General features: G+C 42.7%; 1 protein-coding gene across 2 annotated transcripts in view; it reads right to left on the bottom strand.

The window, feature by feature from the left end:
- Positions 1-21,148, bottom strand: part of MALT1 (MALT1 paracaspase) — a gene marked incomplete at its 5' end in the record, with an annotated part of 55,564 nt that extends 34,416 nt beyond the window's left edge. For both annotated transcript variants that reach the window (XM_081096864.1, XM_081096865.1), the window contains 3 exons: positions 487-608; positions 11,295-11,461; positions 20,874-21,148. In XM_081096864.1, the coding sequence (XP_080952990.1) occupies positions 487-608; positions 11,295-11,461; positions 20,874-21,148 (564 nt within the window). The remainder of the gene's footprint in view (positions 1-486; positions 609-11,294; positions 11,462-20,873) is intronic.
- Positions 21,149-21,408: the final 260 nt, after the last annotated feature.

Genomic DNA, 21,408 nt, shown 5'->3' with positions numbered 1-21,408 from the left:
TTAAATTATTTGTTCGATGGAGCAGGGATACAAGGCTTCCCCAAGAGGAAAACATGCCCCCTTCCAGACTCCTGATTCTATTTCAGAATCTCACAACAGCCTCCATCTTTTGACATAATATAATTATGTGGAATACTTAATATTGCATTAGCCTTCCATGCCAGCTTAGAAGTCTTTAAAGAATTTCTATAGCTATGTTAGAATACTCTGGTGATGTTTCTTCTTTGTTCACATTCTTGCTCCAAGTAATCCCTACTTTCCACAATTTTTAGAGTAGAGAATTGGTTTTATTATTGCTTACAATCTATTTGGAAGACAATTTTGGAATTGCATTACCAAAATAAAGATTCTTGAATACTTCAGTAATAACACAGTAATATCTGTCAGATCAAAATTCTAAAAACATATTGAGGCTAACAATGCTAATTCATTTTCTATCATTCTGTCTTCTTATGATAGAGGAATTAAAAAACACTAAGAAATTACCTCTTTATTCATTTTGAACCACTGATATTGTACAAAAGGATGTCCAGTTGCCCGGCAACACAATTTCACAAACTGTCCAGCCAAGACTGCCTTTGATTCTGGGTTTACAGTGATCTTTATTCCTTAAAAAAAAAAAAAAAAAAAAGTTAAGTAAATAAAGTCACAAAAGAGAGGTTTTCCTTGTTTATATTTCTGAAACCAAAAAAAAAAGAGAAGTATTTTGGAAATAACCTGCATATTCATCCTTGTAACAAATCGCCCATTCACATCCCCCCCACCAGATTCTGGGTTTGTGAAGTTCCAGGCTTTGTAAAACCAGGAGGAAAGAAACTTGCCCGCAGAAAACTTTGATCTGTTGTACTTCCCACAACTGGGGCAGAAAACTGTTTGTCATATTTCTTCAATTCTTAGAAATATTTTTTCCACATTCTAACACATCTGAATCAGGATGCACCTTGCAATAGACATCTGCCAGGCAACAGTCACAATATAGTTTTCAGTGCCGGCTCTTTGAATATTTGGTCATAAATGCACATATGGCCTAAACTTCAATTGAGTGCACTGTTAGTAAGACAAGTGCTGAGTTGAAATGCCACTAAAACTGTCTACAAAAGACATCTGAATTTCAATGCTATGATTTACTATTCAAATGACAATTATTCTGTAAGCAGAAAGATACAGAACCAGAAGAGCAGGATGTAAATTTGATACAAGTGATACAAACATTTCTCATTTGAGAAATGACTACCAGCATGTTAATTTGGAAAACTTTTGACAGGAGTTTAAAGAAAATCCTGGAGTCAATAATGAAAAGAGACCCTTCCCCGCCCTCCGTCCCAGCTCTCAATCATTCCCCCTGGGGAAGCCTGCTGCTATGGCACAGGGACCCTCAGGCAGCCCTGAAGAGGCCCAATCTAGTGAGGAAAGAAACGTGGCCTCCTGCCAATAGCCACGTGAACCAGCCACCAGAGAAGGGGATTCTCCAACTCAGCCAAATCCTCAGGTGGCTTCGGCCTGACCGATAGTGTGATTGCCATCACATTAGAGGCCCAATGTGAGCCCAAGCCACCCGGCAAAGCCACTTCTGGATTCTCTACTCAGAAACTGGGTGAGAGAAGAAACAATGGCTGCTACTTGTTTTGGGGTAATTTGTTATGCAACAACAGATAACTGACACAAAAGAAATCAAAGTTAGGAAATTTTACATTTGCCAAGGTTATAACACATAACACTGGGTTGGGTGGCTTTTAGGAAAGAAGGAGAAAAGGTCATCGAAACATGCCCTGGCCGGTTTGCTCAGTGGTTAGAGGGTTGGCCCACAGACTAAAGGGTCTCGGGTTCAATTCCATCAAGGGCAAGTACCACAGTTGCAGGTTCAATCCCTGGCCCCGGCCGGGACACCAGTGGGAGGCTCCAATCAATGGGTCTCTCTCATGTTGATGTTTCTCTTCTCTCTCTCTCTCTCTCTCTCTCTCTCTCTCCCTCCCTTCCACTCTAAAAAAAAGAAATCAATGGAAAAAATATCCTCGGGTAAGGATTAAAAAACATATGAACTTAATTTCCTGCACCTACTTTTATTTTCTTTCCTCCTCTATTTTTAATATGATATCTTGACAGTTTATTTTTCTTCTCAACCTACTAATCCAAAGGAACAAAACAAGATTACAACTTAAGAGGAGTTAGTCTAAATATCAGCTTAATACATCAAAAGTACCAAGTTTTCTACGGAAAAAAATCACAGGTAAGGTAAAATAGCTATGTGAAATCATGCCAGAAAGATACCATATAAGACCAAAATCCAAAATGAGTAAATATTTATTACTTTTAATGGCCAGAAGAAACCCTAGAAAATCTTTAGTAAATAGAGTAGAGCCTCTCAAAAAAGAATTTCAAACTTTTGCCAGGGGAGAGTAAATCTTTATATTGAAGCCAAGTTAGCAAGGGTGGATAACATAACAGTTTCCCTGAATCCTATAATACACGTTGGTAGAAATGTAAGCCAGTGAATTCACAAGAGTGTATTTTAATGCCAGGAGAGACTTACAGCACAACTTTAAGATTCAGAGACTCTGAATTTCAAAGTTTAGGTGAGACAAGAGGAAATAAAGTTGCAACAATAGAAGGGAACAAGTATTATTCTGAAAAATACAGGAATTGTGACTAAACTGGCTTTAAAATGTGGATGTCTTATAGCCATCTCAAACCTAGCATGTCCCAACTCCTTCCTGAACAGTGTATCTCCCGCCCGCCCCCAGACGCTGTGCTCTTCCCCATCACCGGGAGAATGGCTTCCAGCCTACACCCATGTGCCCGACGCAGGACAAAAATTTAGCAGGCAACCCTGAATCCCTCCTTCCTTGTCTCTCTCCACAGGGAATTTACCTTCAGGTCCTGCAGTTAAGCTTTTCCAGGTCTCATCACCTTCAATGGCATAATCTTAACCCAAGCCACCACCTGCTCTTGACTAAACTACTGTTACAGCCTGCTAAGTTGTGTCCTCACTTCTAACCAGCAGACCAATGTATTTTGAAAACGTGAATTAATCCAAATCACGACTCCAATTAAAATCCTCTACTGCCCTCCCATTGTACTTAGAAAAATCCAAACTCCTTACCATACCCTAAAGCCCTCATGAACGGATCTCTTTGACTTCGTCCCTACTATTCTCCTCCTCCTGGCTCACCACACTCCAGCCACTTTGGTCCTCTTTCCTTCGGAAAACACGCTATTGTCTGCCTTTCTTTCTTTCTTTCTTTTTTTTTAAAAAATATATTTCATTGATTTTTTACAGAGAGGAAGGGAGAGGGACAGAGAGTTAGAAACATCGATGAGAGAGAAACATCGACCAGCTGCCTCCTGCACACCCCCTACTGCACACAACCAAGGCACATGCCCCTGACTGGAATCGAACCTGCAACCCTTCAGTCTGCAGGCCGAAGCTCTACCCACCGAGCCAAACCGGTTAGGGCTATCTGCCTTTCCACTTACTAGTCCCCTGCTGGATTTTCCCTCCAGCCCCCACTGTTCCATGGCAGATTCTCCAGCTTCTTTGGGAAATGTCTCTAAATGAGCTATTCCACCTGGTTCTCTACTACATCCACTCTGCTTTGTGGTCTTCATTGTACTAATCACCTGAAACCCCTGTTTCTTAATTTCTGTCTCATCTACTAAACTGTAAGCTTTGCGGAAGCAATGACCTTGTTTTTCTTAGTCACCAGTTTACCCGACGCATACCACAGCGCCTGGCGCATAATGACAGTGTTCAACACGTATTTGTTGAATGAATATACAATAATAAAAACAATTATTGTAGCAGCAATTTCCTGACTGCTTTATATGGGCCAGACATTTTGATCTTACCTTCAAAATAACAATGTGAGTTAGATATTAATGAGATCTATGTTACAATGAAAATGAAGTTAAGTAATTTTCAGTAAATTAACTTGGGTAAATTATTTAACCTGAGATGATTTCTTTGTTCCACTGTTAAAATAGCAGAACTAGTATGCAAATAAGGGTTTTCTTGGGCTTTAAAATCCTCATACTTTTGTTATCCCAGTGACTCCTTTTCCTCTAAGCTTATTGAGGCATAATTGACAAGTAAAAATTGTATATATTTAACATGTACCACATGATTTAATATATGTACACATTGTCAAATGACTACCACAATCAAGTAAATCAGGCTAATTAACACATCTGCCACCTCACATAGTTCAGTGATTGTTTTTTTGGCTTAAACAACACACAACACACATTTATTTCCTCCAGTTCTGAAGGTTGGGAACTCCACGACCAAGGTCCCTCCAGGCTCAGTGTCTGGTGAAGACCCACTTCCTGGTTCACAGACTACTGTCTTCATGCTGTGATCTCACATAGAGGGAAGGAAAAGTGTCCTCTCTTAAGTCCCTTTTATAAGGACACTAATCCCACTCATGGGGGCTCCACCTCATGACCTAATCACATCCCAAAGGCCCCACCTCCAATTCCTAGTGCTAATGAACCTCCCATGCTAACCCAGCTTCCACCACAGTGAGCTCTCACTGGAGGGAGCATGTCAGGCAGTGTGCGATGTCTTGCATCACGACAGTGCTTCTCAACTTACCATGGCAAATATTCTCTGCTGTTATACAAAGAGAAAAGAAACAAGCGCAATGGAAGTTAAATGGCTTTCTCCCTAGAGCAGTGGTTCTCAACCTGTGGGTCACAACACCTTTGGCGGTCAAATGACCCTTTCACAGGGGTCGCCTGAGACCATCCTGCATATCAGATAGTTACATTACGATTCATAACAGTAGCAACATTACAATTATGAAGTAGCAACGAAAATAATTTTATGGTTGGGTCACAACATGAGGAACTGTATTTAAAGGGCCAGAAGGTTGAGAACCACTGCCCTAGAGTGACTTAGCAAGGAATGAATGACATTAGTGGAAAGGGCTCATAAGGCCAGAATGTTTTAAAGGTATCCTTCCTTGCCCTAGCTGGTTTGGCTCAGTGGATAGAGCGTCAGCTTGCGGCCTAAAGGGTTCCAGGTTTGATTCCAGTCAAGGGCACGTGCCTGGGTTGAGGCTCGACCCCCGGTAGGAGACATGCAGGAGGCAGCCAATCAATGATCCTCTCTCATCATTGATGTTTCTATCTTCCCTCTCCCTTACTTTCTGAAATCAATAAAAATATATTTTTAAAAAATAAAGGTATCCTTCCATGGTGTGGGAGACAAGTCTAAACGATTTTTTTAAAAATATATTTTATTGATTTTTTTACAGAGAGGAAGGGAAAGAGATAGAGAGTTAGAAACATCGATGAGAGAGAAACATCGATCAGCTGCCTCCTGCACATCTCCCACTGGGGATATGCCCGCAACCCAGGTACATGCCCTTGACCGGAATCTAACCTGGGACCTTTCAGTCCGCAGGCCGACGCTCTATCCACTGAGCCAAACCAGTTTCGGCCTAAACGATTTTTAATGTGCATTCAAACTCAAAGTTTACACGTCTGTCCTGTACCAACAATTTTACTTGTCTAGTCTTTAACAAGCAAGCAAATACATGTATTTATTATCTATTGCTTCAAAGACTGAGAACTGAAAGGAAAAATGTGATTTGGAAACCGCTTTAGTAAAGAAGAGAAGTCACAATACCTCCCATGTTTTAACCACACATATTTCCTTCCTCCTACAGAGTGTTGTGTGACAGGGAACCATGTTCAACCTGTAACCACCCTCGCACTGCCCACAGTTAGAGGTGCTGAACAAAGGTAAGGAAAGAAGATGGCACAGTGCTGTGGAGGGTGTAGCAAGGCATACGAAAGTCCTATTTTATAGGGTGAATGCAGCCCTGGCCAGTGTTGCTCAGTGGTTAAAATGTTGGCCCTCGAACCAAAGGGTCATGGGTTCGATTCCTGGTTAAAGGCACATTCTTGGGTTGCAGGTTCTATCCCAGACTCTGGTCGGGGCATGCTTGGGAGGCAACCAATCAATGTGACTCTCTCACATCAATGTTTCTCTCTCTTTTTCCCTCCTCCCCTCCTTTCATTCTCTCTGAAAAGCCATGGAAAAAATATCCTCGGGTGAGAATTAACGAAACAAAACAAAAAATAAGGGGGGGGAGGGCAAATACATAGCTTCCTGGCAAACAGGCCTATTTTCAGATAACATCTGCAAAGAAGTCAGAGATTACTTGGTTTCTTGGAAGCCAGGGGGAATTTGACTAGGTATGATGGAACACGAGGATTGTGCTTTCAACATACACCAACATAGAAAAATTAGGGTAATTCTTGAGTTGAATAATGGATTCATCTTTGGTATCTTTAAGTTATTCTCTCACACAAAGAACTTAAATATAGATGTAATTTATAAACAGCTTTCTCAGGAACAGATCTATTATATCCACTACAGTGCATCCATCTATTTTCAGAGGCCATGAACCAAAAAATTTTTCCATCAGTTTTCATCTAAAACTCTTCCTCAAAGTTATTCTGAAAATTTCTAAGCTATCATTGAAGAGTGCCCCACAGTGTGCAGAATAAATGCCATTCCCCTTCCTCTCACAATCTGCCCCCATCACACAATCAAAGTATGTCCATGTATGTCCTTCTAAGTCAATTCACATGTGCACCTACTGTGGCTAACCCTAGGCTCATCGCATCCCTTATCCTCCTGCGCTGCCCAGTGACCCTGAACACCCTGGTGCGGAGACACACTCTTTCTGACCTCATTCACTGCTCCCTTTCTATCTCTGCTTCTTCCTTACCCTTATTCCATCCATTCCACCTTTGCCTCCTTTCCCTTCTTGGTATTTTTACTTCGAAAATTTCTGCCACTCATGAAACAAGAAAAGTCCTTTAGAAATATGATCTAGTATTTGAGTACTTTTTAATGTGGCAAGAAGAAAAAAATGGAAGTCCATGGGTCAAAAAGGCAACTGAGGTAATAATCTATAACTAAGTTTCCCAAACAACTCAGAAATTTCCCAGTGTCATGGGAATGACACAGTTCAGATCAGGGTCAGCAGGCCTGGGTTCTAACCTACCTTTATCAATAACTGTGATTCTAGCCAAATGATAACTTCTGGAAACTTCATGTTCCACACAAATGTTTGCTCACCTTTAAATTTTGAATGTTCAGAACAGTACTCTTCTGTTCCTTCACAATGTGAAGATAAAATGTGAAGTAGAGGTTTTTTGGATACTAAAAAATAATATTCAACAATATTTGCTCTTGTTTTAGAGACAATAAAAAAATTAAAATTGATATTAGAAACATAACAATGAGTGTGCTACAAAGGACTAGAGAAAAAAGTGAAGTGCTATGAAATAAAAAAGGGGTGGGGCAAACGGAAAGGAGGTCTCACATGCCACCCAATACGTATGGGGAGTGAAGCACCTTTTATATGACGAACTAGAGGCCCAGTGCATGAAATCCGTGTACGGGTGCGGTCCCTAGGCCTGGCCAGCGAGGAAGCCCGAGCGTCTGGCATGGAAGGGCAGGTCCCAGCTGACCTCTGGGCCCTGGGCAGCACCTGGGCCCCCATGTACCCGCTTCCGCCTGAGTCACAGCGCCCAAGTCCCCACACGGAGATGCGGTGAGCATGGCCAGACGCCATGGGATGGGGCTCAGCGTGGGCCTCTGAGCCACACAGTGGCGCTGCACGGAAGCCGGGCGGGCAGTGTGCTCTCTCCTGGCCAGCCTCACAGAGCGGCTTCTATGCGAACCCCGGGGAGCCCGACGAGCCCCTGCGGTCCTGGCTCACCTGGAAGAGGCCGCCACATGGGTGCAGGGCGGACTCCTCGCAGGCGCCCTGCACCTGAGCATGGGGGTTTCCCCAGAATGCAAGCCCTGGCATCCCGGGGGAGGGCAGCAGGGGGGAGTGAGAGGGAGCTTGGCCACCCCGTATTCTCACTGCACCTCCACCCCATCACCCCTGCCCCCAGGTAGCCGGCAAGAGATTGCAGCGTATTACTGACGCCCGCCATGTTCCGTGTCGCCCCCTGGTGGTCAGTGCACATCATAGCAAGCGGTTGAACTCCTGATCTCCTGGTCAAACAACTGCCTGAGAGCATAATTTGTATACTACGCTTTTATTATATATGATGAAAATGGCAACATCATAAAACTGGAGTTAGGAAGAACCTTAGGATTCACCTAATAAAACCCACATGTAAAATGTTAATTCTCTATAAATACCCGCCATTGTCCAGCCTCTGCTAAACCAATTCCAGATCAGGGCATTCCTCCCTTGGCAACCATTTCGTCATGATCTACATAACTCTAACTGATACAGCCTATAAATATGCAGTCAAAATGGTTCAATGGAAACAAAATAAACAAATAAGAACACCACATCTAAGTTTACCTACATTTACTAAGGATACAGAGACCAATATTGATTGCTTTGGGATCAGAGTTTTTGATTTTTTAATGAAAATTAGAAAAGGTCTAAAAAAACATGGACTTTTGGTTCAAACAATTTCAACACATTTATTTAAAGCCCCTGTCCCCTTCCAATTCCCCCTGAAATGACCAAGGAAACAAAAAGTAGGGAAACAATTAGTGCTAGAAAATGGGGATGGACACCACCCAAGCATAAAAACTAAACCATTTCTCTAACAAAGTAGAGGCAAGACCAGACTGAGGGACAAGCTGGCCACCCAGGAGCTGTGGAAAAGCCCAGTTTGAGAGAAAGCAGAAGAGGGTACAACCTCAGTTCTGTGGTATTCCTTCAGAAAACAAATCAGGTGTCAGAGCCCACGGACTACAAGCTCCTTGGTGTGAGTTACCCTCAACTCAGACCTCATGCTAAGTGAGGGACCACTGAAGTCAGCTCCTAATCAAGGGAATTGCTCCAGTCAGAGATGGGGGGACGTTGCCCAGTTCCTTCTGGACTACTCAAATACATAAAAGAAACTTGATCAGCTTCTCAAAAACAGAGAACTGTACTACAGCCATTACCTTTGGCTATCTCTGGCTGTCATCCACTAACCACTGGAATGGAATATGGCAAAGCAAGACTGAAAGAAAGCTAACACTTTCTCTGCTTCCTGCATTTAGGCTTGAAAGGCCTGTTCATAGGCTCACAGCATTTTTGACAATCAACTTACTCAAAACAGACCTCTTTATAAAGACAATCAGAGAAAAATCATTGGACTGTTTGTGAAATAAGAACTATGAAAGTTCTCCTATGAAAGTGCATTACTACAAAAAGAGAAAACAAAATATTTCTAGTGTTCATTTTCATCAAAATTCAAGAAGACACTGAAAAGGAAAAAACTGGAGGTCAGATAAAATTTACTCTCTATATATTTGTTATGAAGAGGCAATGAGAAGCACTTCAAGCATCCAATTCAGTTATAACACAAAGGAGGCATTTATAGGAGGCCTATTTTATCATCTGCATTTGGTCTTGTAAAGCAGAAGATAACCTGAAAGTCCAAGTTTCCTGACTCATAATCCAGGATCCTTTCCATTTGTAGTAGGTATTTTAGTAACCTCCCCAGCATCTGTTACTTCCTTTCTCCTTCCAACAGACCCACTTTCGTTTGGTGATCCATGTGCAGACTTTGTTTGGTGTGCTTTGTGGAAAGCTGACTCAACCCAACTGGACTCCTGGCTCTAAGCCGGGCAGTTCAGCACATTCCATTTCCCTGGCTAGAGTGACAGGTGTAGGGACAGGCACATGACCAAAGTTAATTAACTATAAGAATCTTAGGATTTTTGCTGGGACAAAGATGAATGCAACAACAGCTAGTAGATATCTTGTGCATATGCACAAAGTCACTCTTAGGGGAAAGTCAACGATAAGAAAAGAAGAGCAAAGATGAAAATGAACCAACTCCTTGAAAACAGGGCTGTCCCTGCCTCCTCTCTTGAAGCCCAATCTGCTTTATTATGTCAATCTGAGCTGAGGTTTCTGGTCAATGTAACTGATAGCACATGACTACCATGTGCCCTTACTTCTCCAACCCCAAAACTGACAAAGTAAAAAATAAGACCTGCCGAACCGGTTTGGCTCAGTGGATAGAGCGTCAGCTTGCGGACTCAAGGGTTCCAGGTTCGATTCCGGTCAAGGGGGAATGTACCTTGGTTGCGGGCACATCCCCAGTGGGGGGCGTGCAGGAGGCAGCTGATCGATCTCTCTCATCGATATTTCTAACTCTCTATCCCTCTCCCTTCTTCTCTGTAAAAAATCAATAAAATATATTTAAAAAAAAAAAGACCTGAATTATAACTTTACATTCATCCTGTTAACTTAAAAATATTATCACAAACAAGTTTGTTGTGTAATTGCATACAGCAAAACCATGTAAAACAGAGAGCACAGAGTCCTTAGTCCACGGCCCTCCAAATCTTGACTGGCTTCTTTGCTTTAAATGGCAAACTGAGAAAGAAGGTGTGCAGTGCTGCTGCCATCAGAAGACGGAGCCGACTTGGTCCCTTCTGCCCGACACTGCTGTAGTTGACTACTTCTACCTGTAGTTGTGGATGACAGGCACTGTTTCCTGTTCCTCACATCTAACTTTGGAAGTGAGAAACCTCACTCAATATTCATATACTCAGGAAAAAAAATCACATGGTTGAGTCAATCAACATTTCAAAAGCATCGTGTTGACAAAAATCATAAACAATGAATATTTGTCATACTTGCTTTATCTCATTAATATACACACATATATATCAAGAAATATGTGTATATTTATTTTTTTGGCTATACTGTTTTAACAGAAATCTTACCCCTAAATACTTTAGCATGCATCTCCTTGGAATAAAGACATTCTTCTATAGAAGTACAATACCATTATCACATTAGATATATCTACTATCTAATATCTAATTGCAGGTTATATTCAAATTATTCCACTTGTCCCAAATGTCTTGAATAGCTGATTTTTTTGAACGACAATCCAATCTATGTTTATGTACCGTATTTGCTTTATATATGTCCTTTATATGTGTCAACTTGGGGGGAAAATGAAGCTCCATACATTTACTTTTTCCAAAAGTATTTTTACTGATTTTGAGAGGAAGGGAAAGGGAGATGGAGAGAGAAACATCCATGTTAGAGTAAAACATCGATCCGCCATCCCCCGTGTGCCTCCCACCAGGGATCAATCGAGCTGAAACCGGTGCATGTGCCCTGACTGGGAGTCTAAACCAGTAACCTTTTGGTGTATGGGACAATATCCAACCAACTGAGCAACACTGGCCAGGGCCCAAAATATTTAACACAATTCTTCTGGTCAAGTATGATAGTTCCCTCCACGTTTGTTTCCATGAACTCCTGGAGAACATACCCAAGGGAAAAACCTACCTGGGGGGCTGAGAAGCTGAAGAACTTCAGTGTGTTCCATAGTCTGCAGGAAGTCACTCAGCTCTGTGACTGTACAACCTTTTTCACCCAATAGCTTCAGTAAACATAGGCTTGGGCTTCCTTCAGGCTCCAAGACCTTAAGAGAACATTGCTCCAAGTCCAGACAACTGAAAATAATGAAATTAATTCAAGTTAACAATTTTCTTCAATACTAGAGGCCTGGTGCACGAATTTGTGCATGGGTGGGGTCCCTCAGCCTGGCCAGCAATTGGGGGTGATCGGGGCTATCTTGCCCAGTCCTGATCAGGGCCAACTGGGGCTGGCCGGCTGGGGGGAGGGACCACGGGAGGTTGGCTGTGGGAGTGCACTGATCACTAGGGGGCAGCTCCTGCATTGAGCATCTGCCCCCTGGTGGTCAGTGTGCATCATAGTGACCAGTCGACTGGTCCTTTGGTCACTTAGGCTTTTATATCTATCTATATCTATATATTTATATATCTATATCTATAGATATAATGTCTATAGATATAGATAGATAGATAGATAGATAGATAGATAGATAGATAGATTAGATGATATGCCTGCTCTATGTTTGGCCCCAGAGCTGTTGTAGAAAATAAAACATGGGGTGTTGAGTGGTGAAAAACTATTTACATTATGAATGCTACTGTTCTTTCTTCATTCTTCTGCCATCACCAGGGATTCCTCTTTATTCCCATGTCCAACTCAGCTTCTATGGCTACTAAATTAGGAGAATGAGAGAAATCTAGAAACTTGATGTGTGAGAAATCTGGCCTTGATTTTGATCAAAATTTTTACTTGTAACTTGGGAATAGGAAGATCAGACACATTTTTCTACTCTTTCTTGTACTTATATAAAATATAATGAAAAAATTAACATGAGTATTTATGTGTGTACTCACATGAAAAAAAAAGTAAGATACAGAACAGTGTATGTCCTGTATGATACTATTTTAATTAGCAAGAGTATGTGTTTGTTCTTATATATACAGAGTTAACTTTGAGGAAAAATTTCCAAGAAACCGGTAGCAGTGCTGACCTAGAGAAGGGACCAAGGGAGCAGAGCTCATGGCTGGAGGATTCACTTCTCACTATAAAGCTTTTTGTACTATTGAACTTTACTATGTGCAATCATTTTTTTCAACAATTAAAAGAACAGACAATTGAGAGAAACCAAGATGGCGGCATAGGTAAACACCTGCCTCACACAACCACTTCAAAACTACAACTAAAAGACAAAACGGACATCATCCAGAACCACAGGAAGGCTGGCTGAGTGGAAATTCTACAACTAGAAGGAAAGAGAAAAGCACACTGAGACTCAGAGGAGGTGCGGAAGTAAAGTGCAGAGGTACAGAGGCGCACACGGAAAGGGCTGGCAACTGAGGATGTGGTTGTCTTTTTCAATCAGGAGGGAGACACAAGCTCCCGACTGCTCTGAACTCCAGTTCCGGGTGAGTCTCTGGGGACCCAGACTCATAGGGGGAGAAACTGGACTGTCTGGCATCGGGCGGAACTCGAGGGTGGCTTTCTCTCAGAGGTGCTTGCAGCAATTACCGATTACCGCGGGACACTGAGACCTGGGGCCTCTTAGGGCAGGGCTGAGGATCTGCCATAGCTGCTTGCTCCGCCCTGTTGATTCCCTGAGACCCCGCCCCACCCAAGCTGTGCGCAGAGGCTTTTGCATATGAATGGCCTGGCCCTTTGCAATCTAAAATTACCTAACAAACTGCAGCGGGGTCAGAGAGACCCAGAACATCCAAAAGAAGGCCCAAGGCCCCACAGCAGCTTGCACTACTTCACAGCTGGGCCTCATTTGGACACCTCCAAACCCAAACAAAGAAGAGGAATCTGCAGATCTCTCCGTAGCTCCTGCTGGGTAGCCTTAGGCAGAGGCTAGATTAGCACCTCCTTAGAGATCCAAGAGCCAGTGTACCCAGTGGTCAGAGTGGGACCATCCAGGTTACAACTCCTCAGATCCATAAGGGACACACTCAGGGGGCAGACTCAGTAAGCACCAAAGCCCCACTGAAGCAAGTCTTGCCCCATAAGGGTGTCTCCAGTACAGAAGTTCTCCCACTGTAGACACAGCTGATTCTCATAGCCAATTGGCCTGGAGGTCAATTCCTCCCAGTGATACCAACAACAATCAAGGCTTAACTACAACAGGACTGTACACTAAGCCCACAAAGGGGTGCACCAAGAGTGTCCACCTCAGGTAATTAGGGAGGCTGAGCCACTGGGCCCTATAGGACACCTAGCACAGAAAGCCACTCTATCAACACAGGGAAGCAGCCAAAATGCGGAGACAAAGAAACAGGTCACAAATGACAGAAATGGAGGAAAGCAAACTACTGGATATAGAGTTCAAAAACACGGTTATAAGGTTTTTCAAGAATTTTCTAGAAACCGCTGATAAATTTAGTGAGACCCTCGATAAATCTGGTGAGACCCTCGAGGATATGAAAAAGGACCAATTAGAAATTAAGAATACACTGACTGAAATAAAGAATATTATACAGAGATCAAACAGCAGACTAGAGGATCATAAGAATCAAGTCAAAGATTTGAAATACGAAGAAGCAAAAAACACCCAACCAAAAAAGCAAAAGGAAAAAAGAAACCAAAAATATGAAGATAGTGTAAGGAGCCTCTGGGACAACTTCAAGCGGACCAACATCCGAATTATAGGGGTGCCAGAAGAAGAGAGAGAGCAAGATATTGAAAACCTATTTTTAGAAATAATGACAGAAAACTTCCCCTACCTGGTGAAAGAAATAGACTTACAAGTCCAGGAAGCGCAGAGAACCCCAAACAAAAGGAGTCCAAAGAGGACCACACCAAGACACATCATAATTAAAATGCCAAGAGTGCCAAAACCGGTTTGGCTCAGTGGAGATAGAGCGTCGACTTGCGGACTGAAGGGTCCCAGGTTCGATTCCGGTCAAGGGCATGTACCTGGGTTGCGGGCACATCCCCAGTGGGGGATGTGCAGGAGGCAGCTGATCGATGTTTCTCTCTCATCAATGTTTCTAACTCTCTATCTCTCTCCCTTCCTCTCTGTAAAATATCAATAAAAAATATATTTAAAAATAAATAAATAAATAAAATGCCAAGAGCAAAAGACAAAGAGAGAATCTTAAAAGCAGCAAGAGAAAAAAAGTCAGTTACCTACAAGGGAGTACCCATACGATTGTCAGCTGATTTCTCAATAGAAACTATGCAGGCCAGAAGGGAATGGCAAGAAATATTAAAGTGATGAATAGCAAGAACCTACAACCAAGATTACTTTACCCAGCAAAGCTATCATTCAGAATTGAAGGTCAGATAAAGAGCTTCACAGATAAGGAAAAGCTAAAGGAGTTCATCACCACCAATGCAGTATTATATGAAATGCTGAAAGGTATCCTTTAAGAAAAGGAGGAAGAAGAAGAAAAAGGTAAAGATAAAAATTATGAACAACAAATACATATCTATCAAAAAGTGAATCTAAAAATCAAGTGAATAAATAATCTGATGAACAGAATAAACTGGTGAATATAATAGAATCGGGCATAGAAAGGGAGTGGACTGACAATTCTCGGGGAGAAAGGGGTGTGGAGGGTACGGGAAGAGACTGGACAAAAATCGTACACCTATGGATGAGGACAGTGGGGCGGGGGTAAGGGCAGAGGGTAGGGTGGGAACCAGGTGGAGGGGAGCTATGGGGGGGAAAAAAGAGGAACAACTGTAATAATCTGAACAATAAAGATTTAATTTAAAAAAACAACAGACAATTAATGCTATTGACATTCAAAGGACTTGTAAGTGCCCGGAAATACCCTAACACAGGGGGCAGGCAAACTATGATCTGTGGGCTAAACCTATCTAGTCACCTGATTTTGTAAACAGTTTGATTGGAACACAGCTATACTAATTATTTTATGTATTTACAAATGTATATGGCTGTTTTCCTATTCCAACAGAGAGCTGAGTAATTTGTCTACAAAGCTGAAAATATTTTTAATTTGGCTCTTTATAGAAAAGTTGGCAAATAGTAAGTACTCAATAAAAGCTATTGTTATGCAATAAAAATATGGGAATATCAAAAGAATATGAAGGTCAATTTCTTAATTATGTTTATTTCTGGAACTCTTTTAACTTTACCTTAAAAATGTTTTTGAGTAGCTACTATTTTGGTAACCTCATTTTGTCCTTCAAGGCCTCCTACCATTATATTAACTAGTTATTCTTTTCTAAGTATCCTAGTTAAATTTATATATTCAATAAATGTGAATCTCCACAATATAGATGAGCCATTCCCAAATTCTGCACTTCAGACTAGTGGCAGCACAATAAATCCATGGTAAAATGATGAAAATAAGGGCAATAAAACTGTCTTTTACTCAAAGGTGGTTTTTCTATATTTTTAAGTGTTAAAGTGTCCTTTCATTTATGAAATAATTGTGACCACAATAGTAGCAAAAACAAAAGCTGATGATGCTATTTAGCCTTTTATTTTGTAAAAATTTATTTTACTAGTCCTTGTAATGGCCAAGTTAAGGAACCAGTATTAGAGACAATGTAAGGATTACCAATTTTTTGAGAACATGAGGTTTATAAAAACAAAGATGTTGTGTGCTAAATATGACTCAGAAAGGTTATCAGAATCTGATACATGAAATTAAGAAGGCATCTCATTAAATGCAACCAAGTGATGCTTTAATTAATGTTTATACTTATATAGAGAAAATGAAAAACAAATTGTCTTTTTCCTCACAAAATAAATAAAGATCAAATTGAAGTCAACAATGATTTATCTTCCAAAACAAGAGGCACAGGAGAAAAACAAATTTCTCTATCTCCTTTCCTTTTACTAATTTTCCGCACAGGCATTGGCTTTCAACTAAGATGTTCCTTATACATACCCGACTTTTCATTCTTTCCTTTTTTTAGTTGCATTCCTGTAAGACTGTGCTTTGAAGTGGTTTCTACCAGACCTAATTTGGAATTTCTGATTTAATTTAAAAGACTCTTACTGAACAAAATGGACTTGGCTTTTTTTAAAAAAATCTATATTTATCTTTACTTTTACAAGAATATAATCTAAACATACTCACCCTTTAAGGTACAAACCATGGCACTGCTTTTAGGTTCTTTTACTTCTCTTCTTGGTACATTTACTCTTTGGAATCTTTATTCCTTAAGTCAAAAACTACTTATTAATCAGCTAAAATGGGCCAGCCTTTTTCCTAGGTATAGAGGATAAAGCAGCAAAATTCCCTATCCTCCTGAATTTTTCTATATGAGGATACACACACACACACACACAGACACACACTTACTTCTCTCTCTGTATATCCAGCCACCCAATAGTCATAGTTGCTTTGGAGAAAAGAAAAAGCAAAGCAGAGTGACAGGCAATACCGGAGCAGAGAGCAGATGTAGGGGGTAATTTTAAATGACATCATCAGAGAACTCATTAGAGGGTGACTTTTAAGCAAACATTTGAGGGATGAGGGAGCAAGTCATGTGGTTTATCTGTGAGACCACCTAAGTTGAGTAAACAGCGGTACAAAGACCCTACTGTGTTCAAGGAGAAGCAAGAGAGTGAGTTTGAATAGAGTAGAGAAAGGGAGGGAGACAATATAGGACAGCAGGTCCAAGAGTTAAGTGGTAGCTCAATGGTGTTTTCACTGAGTTGTAAGCAGAGGAAGGATAAGAACGGATTTAATGTTTAAAAGAATCATTTGGACTGATATATTGAGAACAGACTGGGGTGGGAGAAACAAAGCAGGAGAATTTAAGCAGCTACTGGAATACTCCAGGTGAATGACACTGGTGGCTCACCCTAGTAAGTCTAGAAATTTAGAAATCTATGAATCCAGAATGATAGAATTTTGGAGGTTGTATTTTGGATCTACATTGTAGGGACAGCAGACAGGATGTGCTGAGAAAATGGATGTGGTGAGTGGAGTCAAGAAAGACTCCAGCAACTGGAAGGGTGTAGTTGCCATTTAGTTAGAGGCAAGAAACTCCAAGAGAAAGAGGTGTAGGTTAAGCTTTAGACATGTTCCGTTTAAGATGTCTGTCATTCAAGACGTGATGGCAAATAGGCTTTGACACAATGTGAATGGAGAGTTCAAAGCAAAGATATGGATTTAAGATATGAATTGAGAGTAATCAACCTAAACATATGTAAGGTCAGATTAAAGGATAACCCTAAGCAGGGGACTGACTAGGTGAAGTGTGGATAGAGTCACAAAACCTGAGCCCTAAGGCGACAGACAGGAGGAAAGCTTTTGTTCCGGCCTTTCACACAAGTTCTCATTCCTTCTACAAACTCCCAGAGGGCAGGGTTTCTGCAGCTACAGGAGCACCTCTGTACAGCAGTTGCGCAGAGAAGGCCCAGTTTCCTAGGTCCATGTTCCTAAGCCCCATTCCTAAGCTCCCTCAGACAAGGATTTTAGGCAGCTCTGTCATCTTTGGGGCTTCCATGTTCTAGGCCAGAATTGTGTAGCTTGGGTAAGACGCTCAGAACCTACGCCTATCTACAAGGACAGCAAAGAGTTTCAGTATTAGCTCAGTCTGGACTGGAATTAGGGCATTTCCATATGTACATGTTTGTGGGAAACTAAACTACTGTGTGCTAGGATTTATTCTCAGTCATCAATAACAATCTGAAAACATTTACAATTATTCCTAATCCCTGATGGACAGTTTTGAAGAGGCTCTTCTGGTTTATTTATTCTCATCTAGTTTGAGGAAGGACATACAGAGTCAGAAACATGTGAAAGAAACAGAATAGGCCACCTTCTGAGGTTTTAGGACCGTGAATCCAGTGACCCAGAGGAAAGCACTTCACATTTTCCTGTTAACTGTTATCCACTTGGACTCTCACACTACAATTCCTAGGTTTGACTCTGGACAAGACTTCCCTTAGGACCCTTTACTGTTATAGGTGCTCTTCTGCCATTAGTTTGAAATGACTTCAAAATAACTTTTTGTCTTAAGAGAGTAAGCATCACCAGTTTACCTTGCCCCACCCCAGCTGCCACTCTCTAGCCCCCAAGTTCCCAGTGCTAACCTTTTGTTATATCAGCTGAATTCTGATTTCAATAGGTATATGAGCTTAATGTTACCCAATTCACCAATCCTCAGGGTGCCCTGACTCTCCTCACCACAACCAACCTGCTATGAACTAACCTTCAGCATCCTGGAAGACTGGAAAAACTCCAGCTGTCTCTTATCAGACTTTCCACCCTGAAATTCCCAGATTCCACAAACACATGCCCTTTTGTTGCTTGTCACCTCTTGCTAGGCAACTGCCCTTCTCTCTCTACTACTTTCACTAGAAATGTAGCCTCAAATTTTCTGTTAGTCCCCCCAAAGAAAGTTAACACCATCCTGTAGCCTTTAACAGGAGCTGACTGAAGTCGTGGGGAGGAAAACTGGACACCTGATGCTAGGCATCCACTACGTATAGACTCCATCAGCCTTCCTTCTTCAGGGGCAGAACCTTACTGTCTTCCCTCTCCTTCATGACCAAGTAGGAGCCCTTTTCAGGAAAGAGTACTAGATAATATCACAAATTAACCAATCACAGACCTAGTGATCTGACCTCCAAAGAAGACAACTTCGTACAGAAATTTAGAAATCTATGAATCTAGAATGATAGTATTTTGGATTTTCTTTGCAGAGCCAAAAGCAAAATGTGTTTTTTCCTAGTACAGAAGAAAATTATGCCATCTGTCTGCTCAACTTTGTGAGTTTACCACACTTGCTCATTCCATCCTCTTGTCCGTTACTCCTCTATATAATCCCAAATCACCACTACTCTGGTTTAACCCAAACTGAAACTTGGGGTTTTTGTGAGGATTAAAGTAGAAAATGCACGTAAGCACTTAGTACATTGGTATCTACTAAGTGCTTAATAAATGAAAAAATTTTGTTATTATTTTTCACACCCAATATAGCATTTAACATGTTATTTGTGAATGTTCCAGGATGACAGTCCATTAAGTCCTTATGAATAGGAGATAAATATTTGTCATCTTTTTATCTTCTGAAACTTCTAGCAAATAATAGGCACGCAATAAATATAATTTTTAAAAATCCTCACCTTGGGATATGTTTATTGATTTTAGAGATAGAGAAAGAAACATAGATGTAGAGACAAACATCGTCAGACCGTTTGCCTCCCTTACATGTCCCTTTTGGTGTATGGGACAACACTCCAACCAACTGAGCCACCCAGCCAGGGCTAAATATAATTTTAAATGAATATCTCTCATCTTAATTCAAAAGTATTTAGAGTGTAAGTTCTATGCATGATACATAGAATCTTAAGTAATCATTGCTGTTCTCAAGTTTATAAAGAAGTACACAAATAATTATAGTAGAAGACAAAGTTTCGTCATATGAGAAGTTAAAAAAACTGCTAGGGGTTTAAAGGATGGCATACAACAGTGGTCTGAATGTGGTTTGGGAACCCCTGGTGCAGGTCTTGAGACCCTTTCACATGATGCACAAGTCAAAACCATTTTTCAAAGTAACATTAAGATGTTATTTATCTTTTTCGTTCACTCTCTCAAGGAGTGTCCACTGGAGTATCTGGTGTTCCATGACCTGCGACAGTGCAACAGACTGAATGCAGAAGCATGCAAAAGCAGCCAGCTCTCTGCAATCTAGCCAAGACATTAAAGAGATTTGCAAAATGTGAAACAACGACACTTTTGTTTTGGAAAAGTTTATTTTTCCACAAAAACATGTTATTTCTGTTAACATGTAATGGGCTAGTCCTCTTAAATGAGGTAACACTTTAAAAACGTCTTACTTTTAATGTCTACTATGGCAAACATCAGTGTATACTAGATGTATGTGATGTATAGAACCCACATGAAAAAAACTCTCTGGGGTCCTCAATAATTCTTAAGAGTTTAAAGGAGTCCTGAGACCGAAAGTTCAAGAACCGCTAGCACAGGGGGCCCAAGCCGGCAACAGGGAAACAGCTTCACGTATAGCTCGGTGCTCACGGTGAAGCCAAGAAGGGAACCTGGTGCGCTGGTCTGAAGACGGTGCGTTTAGTTTGTCTTTCCCACCATCCTTCTCTCCCTACATAAAAACCTTCACGATCAACTCCTGCACCGCAACCCTTCCCTCTCATTCTCTCTTTACCTGCACTTCTTCCTAACCTGCTGAAGTCTCCAGGTCCGTGTCTATGTCCATTCTAAGCCCTTGGGAATCACTGCCCTCTGGGAATGGTCTCCAGGGGGCCTTCCCGCTCTCAAAATCCTCCGTCCACTTCCACTTCTGTTTCAGCTCAAGGGGAGGGGCGCAGCGAAAGGGTGTGAACGCCGGCCCTCTCGCTCGCATTCCCAGCACTTTCCTGGGGAAAGCGATCGGAAGGCGAAGTTCTCCCACGCACACGCCCCACCCCCGCGGCCCCGCACCGTCCCGTGCGGCCACGATCTCTCCAGCACTAGCCCGGCCAGCCCACCCGTGCTCCCCGCGCTGCGCTCGCGCCTCCCGTCCAAGTCCGGCCCCCGTGACCTCGCCCCTGCGCCCCGGGCCCCTCACCTCAGCCGAAGGCGCCCCCGGCTCCCCGCCAGCTCGGCCAGCCTCCGCCAGCCGCGGCCCTCGGGCGCTCGGTCCAAGCTCCCGCTGAGCCTCCGCAGGAGCGGCTCCGGAACACGGTTGAGGGTCGCGTTGCCCGGGGCGGGGAGCGGCAGCCCCGAGGGCGCGACCAGGGGCAGCTGCGAGGCCGGGGGCGACGGGGCCTGCAGCGGCTCCCCGCACAGCGGCAGGTCCCGCGCCGGCGACGCCGCGATGGCCGCGGATCCCGCCGGCCACATCGCGGTGTCGGCCCCGGCGCACCTTCCGCTCGCCCCGGCGCCGCGCAGGTAGGGGCGGAAGGACGGAACGGGCGACGCTGCACCGCACACGGAGGAGGAAGCTCCGCTCCCCGCCCCGCCGAGACAGGTTTGCTGGGGGAGCCGGGGACCGACCGCACCAGCCGGGACGAGGGGGCGGGGCTTGCCGGGGGCGGGGCCGCCCACTGCGCGCCTGCGCAGGACCGCGCACCCCGCTCGCCCTCCGCGTTGCCTAGGCGCCG

The sequence above is a fragment of the Myotis nattereri genome (genome assembly GCF_964212035.1).
Source record: "Myotis nattereri genome assembly, chromosome: 8".
NCBI lineage: Eukaryota > Metazoa > Chordata > Mammalia > Chiroptera > Vespertilionidae > Myotis > Myotis nattereri.
The sequence above is the reverse complement of the archived record's forward strand: the minus strand, read 5'-3'. Positions and strand labels throughout refer to the sequence as shown.